Below are 7264 nucleotides of genomic sequence, written 5' to 3' on the forward strand. Positions count from 1 at the left end.
CACGGAGAGGGACTTTGGACAAGGACATGGAGTGACAAGACAATGGGGAATGACTTCAAACTGCCAGAGGGCATGGTTAGATGGGATATGGGGAAGGAATTCTTCCCTGGGAGGGTGGTGAGGGGCTGGAATAGAATTCCCGGAGAAGCTGTGGCTGCCCCATCCCTGGAAGTGTTCAAGGCCAGGTTTTTAGGAAAGCCCCTTCCAACCCAAACCATTCCAGGATTGTACATTTCTGTGCCCATCCTGCTTTTCTTGGCACATGGGAAGGATTTCTGTGCTTCTGGGAACAGAGATGCAAAGACCAGGAGAACTCCAGGGGGTGATGGAGTGACTCCATCCTGCAGTGACATTAAATATAGGATTGGGATGACCTGGGTGTTGGAGTTTTTTTAGGATCACAGGACTCCTATGGAGAGAAAGCCAAGGAAACCCAAATCTCCACCATCTCCAGGTGTTTCCTGCACTCAGAAGGTCTTTTGGAGTCTGAATTTAAACCTGAATACTGATCCTTCTGCCCTAAAATAGGGATTCATGTTTCCTCCCCACATTCCCTGTCAGGGATATTTGGCTTTTCCAACCTTGTTTGCCCTGGTTTAAAAAGAAAACAAGGGCAGCACCAACCCCAAAGCCCTGCCCAGGACAAACAAAAGTCCCTTTGTTTGCTCCAGGCATTGGATCCAAGTGGAAATCTCGTTAGGGAATGAGCTGTAACGGGTTTACTGCCCTAATTATGGCTCTTGGTGCTGTGTGTTCCATAGGAACGGATGAAAACAGGGGTGAAAAATTCCCTGCCCTGCTCTCTCTGGATTTTGTAACTTCCTCTGCCTCTTTTCCTCGTTAATGAGCAATGGGATAACGAGTTATCAGTTAATTTGGGAGGGAATGAGGGGGAGTCGTGGTGCAAACCTGGTTGGATCCTGACTGTCCCACCTCCCATCCCACACTCTGCCAAGTTTTCTGGTCTCCAAACCAATCCTTTGGGAATGCAGGTGTCCAAGGATGTGTGGGACATGGATCAGTGCTGGGATTGGGAACATCCCTCCTGGATATCATTTGTGGAGCTGGTAGGAGCTGCAGGTGCCACAGCAGGTTCCCATTCCCTGTCTCTGTGTAGAGGAATTCCATGATGGATCCAGCTTTGGGAGCTCTTTGCAAGGCTGGAATTCCTGTCTGCTCCAGGCTCTGCTGCTCGTCCGGACCGTTTTTATCCTTCTTGGCAGCAGAAAATCAAAATAGCTGTTAAATCTATGAGGATGGGGAGGCGCTGGAAGAGAATTCCCAGAGAATCTGTGGCTGCCCCATCCCTGGAAGCATCCAATGCCAGGTTAGACAGGGCTTGGAGCAACCTGGAATAGTGGGATATGTCCCTGCCCATTGCAGGAGGTAGAACTGGGTGGTCTTTCAGGTCCCTTTCAATCCAAAAAATTCCATGAAAAGCAGAAGCTGGAGGAATAAGAGTGATGTTTTCAGGTTCTCTTTGCACTGCCATTCCCAAATTATTCTGGGAAGAGCATCCTTCTGCTGTTCCAAGTCTCTTTTTACCCTTTTTTAGGAGCAAAGAGCTGCTCCATTTTAATCCCCGTCCCCCAGGATCCCTCCAAGACTTGGAAACCAACTCCCACATAAGTTGTTGTCTTTTCCAGTGAATCCATCAGTGTTCCCATGATCCCTTTGGGATTGAAGGAGACCAAGGAGCTGGATTTGCTGGTTCCACTGAAGGTGAGTTTTGTGCCCTTGGTGGATGGAAAATAAAACATTTCCTAGTTTGGAACAGCTGCAAAAAAATAAATTCATGGGGAAGAACCTGACTCAAAACATGGGAAGGTGGGAGATGAGGGTCTGGAGATGCTGGAGGGCATCTGGAAAGAAGGAGATGATGATTTTCCGTTTTCTTGTGGGCAGAGCTGGCAAATTGCTTCTCCAGAATTGTCCGAAATCAACCTTTTAAATCATAAAAATCTGTTTTGAAGGAGTCATTCAGGGTTTTTCTCCTGGTTTTTTTTTTTTTCCATCCAGGATTTCATCAGTGAACACTATGGAGAGGAAGGTGTCCTGTTTGAGAAGGAAATCAAGGATTTCATGGAGCTGAGGCAGGTCCGTGTGCCTTGGGATGCAAATTCTGGCTTTGGCTTGTCCAGGATCACTCCTTGAAAATGCCACATTTTGCTCTGGGATGTCCCTTCATCCTCTCTCCAAACTGTCCCCTTATCCTTGTGTTTTGGGATGCAGAATTCCCACCCTGGAGCACCTCGGCTTTGGTTTATAGGTTATAAAATATTCCAGACTGGTCAGTAATTGTTTATTTTCTCTGTCCTTGATGCCCTGGTTTAGGAATCTTAGTTCACCCCTGGCAAAGCTGAACAGCTGCTCCTTGTCCAGCTGGGCCTTGGAGAAGAGGAAGTATAAAACAACCTGGGAAAGGAGGAAAAAAATCCTATTTCTTCCCTATGTATTTATATCCTAGAAATATATGTGAAATACATATATATATATATAAATCCCATTTTTATATATATATTTATAAGATGCGTGTGTGTATACATATAAAATATATATAATATTATGTATATACACAATGTGTATATATATGATAATATATATGTATTTTTATATAAATATATGTATTTTATGTATGTGTATATATATATATATATACACACAAAAGGGATCTTAAAGACCATCCAGTTTCAACCCCTTTCCATGGACAGGGACACCTTCCACTATCCCAGGTTGCTCCAAGCTCCATCCTGGGCACTTCCAAGGATGGAGCAGCCACAGCTTCTCTGGGAATTCCATCCCAGCCCCTCACCACCTTCCTAGGGAAGAATTCCTTCCCAATATCCCATCTAAAGGTCCCATATTTAAATTTGAAACCATTCCCTGTATCCTGTCCCTGCATCCCTTGTCCCAAGTCCATCTCCAGCTCTCCTGGAGCCCGTTAAGGCCTTGGAAGGGGCTCCAAGGTCTCCCTGGATCCTTCTCTTCTCCAGGCTGAACCACCCCAATTCTCAAGGAGTCTTTTTGGGGACTCTCAACCTCTGCCAGGGATCTCCCCCCTCTTTTCCCAAGCCTACTTTTCCTCTCCCATCCCGCAGGCCATGCGCACCCCGAGCCGCAACGAAGCCGGGCTGGAGCTCCTGATGGAATATTACAACCAACTGCACTTCCTTGACAGCCGCTTCTTCCCTCCCACCAAACCCCTGGGGGTCTTCTTCCACTGGTTGGTGCCACTTTCCCGATCCCACCTCGGGCACTGAGGGAATTTGGGATCAAACCCCCGCCATGGCAGATGCGGAGATCCGGGTTTGCCGGCGGCAGGGGTGGTTAATTAGGGGAGGAAGCAGGGAACGTTAATTAGGTAGGGAGGGGGGAACGTGGTGAACTGCTACCAGCTGGGGACAGAGTGGCTGGAGAGCAGCCAGGCAGGAAGGGACACGGGAGTTTGGATTGACAAGAAGCTGAACATGAGCCAGCAGGGCCCAGGTGGGCAAGAAGGCAAATGGATCCTGGCCTGGCTCAGGAACAGTGTGGTCAACAGGTCCAAGGAAGTGATTCTTCCCCTGGACTCAGTGCTGGTGAGGTCACACCTTGAGTGCTGTGTCCAGTTCTGGGCCCCTCAGTTCAGGAAGGATATTGAGGTCCTGGAGCAGGTGCAGAGGAGAGCAACGAGGCTGGAGAAGGGACTGGAGCACAAGTCCTATGAGGAGAAGCTGAGGGAGCTGGGGCTGTTCAGCCTGGAGAAGAGGAGGCTCAGGGGAGACCTCCTCACTCTCTACAACTCCCTGACAGGAGGGGGGAGCCAGGTGGGGGTTGGTCTCTTTTCCCAGGCAACCATCAGCAAGACAAGGGAGCTTGGTCTTAAGCTGTGCCAGGGGAGGTTTAGGTTGGATGTTAGAAAGAACTTCTTTCCAGAGAGGGTGATCAGCCATTGGAATGGGCTGCCCAGGGAGGTGGTGGATTCTCCATTCCTGGAGGTTTTTAAGATAAGACTGGATGTGGCATCAGTGCCATGGGCTGGGAACCGCAGCGGTGTTGGATCAAGGATTGGACTTGATGATCTCGGAGGTCCCTTCCAACCCAGCTGATTCTGTGATTCCATGATTCTATGTGATGGGAATTGTGGCTCCCACATGGAGCACTGAAAACCCTCCAGGCTCCTCCTGTGTCCATTGGGCAAGGATAGAGTGGTTTGGGTGGGAAGGGACCATCAAGACCACCCCGTGCCAGGCAGGTGGGCAGCTGTTGACCCTTCCCTTCTCCTTCCCTTTTCCAGGTACGACTCCCTGACGGGGGTGCCATCCCACCAGCGGGCACTGGCCTTCGAGAAGGGCAGTGTCCTCTTCAACCTGGGGGCCCTGCACACCCAGCTTGGGGCGCGCCAGGACCGCGCCACCCTGCCCGGCCTCGCCCAGGCCATCGACGCCTTCCAGAGGGCCGCGGGTACGTGGGGCCCTCCCGCCTCAGCCCCCCGGGAGGGGAGGGCATGCAGGATCTTGGGAATAAATCCTGGGGGGGATTGGAGTGAAAGGAGACTGAATGATGGCTGATATATATATATTAGGTTTGTAATTGTATAGACTATATATATAATATATAGTATGTATATTAAATATGCTATATATAATATATATACACTATATTAGCTATTCTATATTTTATGTATATATATAATAATATACTAGTATATATATCATATATACTATATAATATCTTAATATATACAATTATATATTAATATAATATTAATATTCATATACTATTATCTATTAAAGGATAATATATATACTATCATATATTAGATATATATTAGATATATATTAGATATAGTATGCATATAGTATATATACTATATAGTGTATATATATACTATATAGTATATTATATAGTATACTATATATAGTATATATATTATATACATACTATATCTAATATATAACAGTATATATACTATCCTATAATATATTATATATACTATATTACATTACTATATAATATAATTTATATTCTATATATACTATATATACTATAGTATATAGTATATATATACTATATATAAAATAGACATATATATAAAATATACTATAATATACTGATATACTATATTATATATACTATATATATTATATATACTGTAGTATAGTATATATTATACTATAGCATATGTTATATAGTATATATACTATATATGTAGTATATATAGTATATATACTATAGTATAGTATATATAATATATATTATTATATAGACTATGTATTAAATAATATTACAATATATATTATAGTAGAGTGTACATACTATTATATATTTTTTATATTTAATATATAATATGTTATATAATAATATATATGATATCATGTTCTATATAATACATAATTATGATATATTATATATTATATATAATATAGTGTTCTATATAATGTCTAATAATGTATTTTAAATCTAAATCTATTATATATTATTATATAATTTCTATATATTGTTATATATAATATATATTATGCATATAAGATATATTACGTATATTTTATATATATATATTTTTCTGGAACAATTTGGTTTCAAAGGAAAACAGGTGTGGAGCCATTTTGTTCGTTGTCATCTGCAGCAATCCAGCCCCATTAAAGCATAAAAATAACACTCCAGGAAATGTGTAAAGGAAGGAAGAGATAGAAAGGAAAGACCTAAATATTCATATATAATATATATCTTCATATATTTATGCTGGATCCAGCAATGAACCTCGGTGGTCACAGCTTCCACGTGTTGGTTGAAGTGGTGGCCACAGTCCTGTCCCAGGAGTGCTTTCCATCCCTGGGGGTGGGGGATTCCTGCCAGGGGGGTGACATGTTGAGTGTGTGGATGGAGTTTCTCCCTCCAAAAGTCTGACCCTCCTGCTTCCGAGGCCGGTGACTCCCAGGAGCTTCTCCCTCGTGCAGGTGCCTTTAACTACTTGAAGGAGAACTTCTCCAACGCTCCCAGCCTGGATATGAGCGCTCCTTCCCTGAACATGCTGGTGAGGCTGATGGTAGCCCAGGTCCAGGAGTGTGTCTTTGAGAAGATGACTTTGCTCCGTGCCCAGAATGACTTCCTGGCCCGGCTGCAGCTCGCTCAGGAGGCGGCAAAGGTGAGGACTTTGGGGAGGAGAGGACTTCATAGAATCAATTGGGTTGGAAAAGACCCCTGAGATCGTCGAGTCCAACCCGTGCCCCAACCCCACCTTGGTAACCAGCCCATGGCACCGAGTGCCACGTCCAGGCTCTGCTTCAACACCCCCAGGGACAGGGACTCCACCCCCTCCCTGGGCAGCCCATTCCAAGGGCTGATCCCTCTCTCTGGAAAGAGCTTCTTCCCGATGTCCAACCTAAACCTCCTCTGGCACAGCTTAAGACCGAGACCCCTTGTCCTACTGCTGGTTTGTGGGAGAAGAGACCGACCTCCCCCCCCCCAGCTCCCCCCTCCTGTCAGGTAGTGCAGAGAGTGAGGAGGTCTCCCCTGAACCTCCTCCTCTCCAGGCTCAGCCCCCCCAGCTCCCTCAGCCTCTCCTCATGGGAATTGTGCTCCAGACCCTTCCCCAACCTCGCTGCTCTTCTCTGCACCTGCTCCAGCCCCTCCATGTCCTTCCTGAGCTGAGGGCCCAGAGCTGGACACAGCACTCCAGGTGAGGCCTCACCACCACTAAATCCAGGAGAGAATCCCTTCCCTGCTCCTGCTGCCACACTGTTCCTGATCCAGGCCAGGATCCATTGGCTTTTTTGGCCCCTTGGGCACCCCTGGGCTCATGTCCCGCTGCTGTCACCAGCACCTCCAGCTCCTTCTCTCTCTCCAGCCGCTCTGTCCCAGCCTGTGGAGCTGCAGGAGGTTGTTGTGGCCAAAGTGCAGGACCCGGCACTTGGCCTTGTTGAACCTCACACTGCTGCACTTGGTGGGATGTCACTGTGGTCAGCAGAACCCTCCAGGAGAGGACAACCCACTGCTGGTGTTCTCCTGGTGGATGTCCTCCATCTCTTGTCTCCTCCCTCCTCCCAGGTGGAGGACGTCTACTCGCTGGTGCACCAGACCATGACCCAGCCCCATGTGAAGGACTATGTTCCCTTCTCTTGGACCACCATGGTCCACGTCAAGTCGGAGCATTTCAAAGCCCTCTCCCACTACTTCGCTGCCATCGCCCTCTGCGACTGCCCCGGTGAGTTCCCACCTTGGAAGGAGCTTCCTGCTCAGCTGGTTCCACATGGGGGGGATTTCCAAAGAAGGGAGGTGTGAA

The 7264-nt window shown here is 46.4% G+C and overlaps 1 protein-coding gene across 7 annotated transcripts in view; it reads left to right on the forward strand.

Annotated features, from left to right (window-relative positions):
• Nucleotides 1–7264, forward strand: part of RHPN1 (rhophilin Rho GTPase binding protein 1) — a 32142-nt gene that overhangs the window by 13286 nt on the left and 11592 nt on the right. For all 7 annotated transcript variants that reach the window (XM_027668231.1, XM_027668228.1, XM_027668230.1 and 4 more), the window contains exons 4-9: nt 1647–1722; nt 2020–2097; nt 3099–3223; nt 4277–4443; nt 5940–6127; nt 7030–7186. In XM_027668231.1, coding sequence (XP_027524032.1) covers nt 1647–1722; nt 2020–2097; nt 3099–3223; nt 4277–4443; nt 5940–6127; nt 7030–7186 — 791 coding nt within the window. The remainder of the gene's footprint in view (nt 1–1646; nt 1723–2019; nt 2098–3098; nt 3224–4276; nt 4444–5939; nt 6128–7029; nt 7187–7264) is intronic.

Source organism: Corapipo altera, unplaced genomic scaffold (assembly GCF_003945725.1).
Source record: "Corapipo altera isolate COAL_440 unplaced genomic scaffold, ASM394572v1 206, whole genome shotgun sequence".
Classification (NCBI taxonomy): domain Eukaryota; kingdom Metazoa; phylum Chordata; class Aves; order Passeriformes; family Pipridae; genus Corapipo; species Corapipo altera.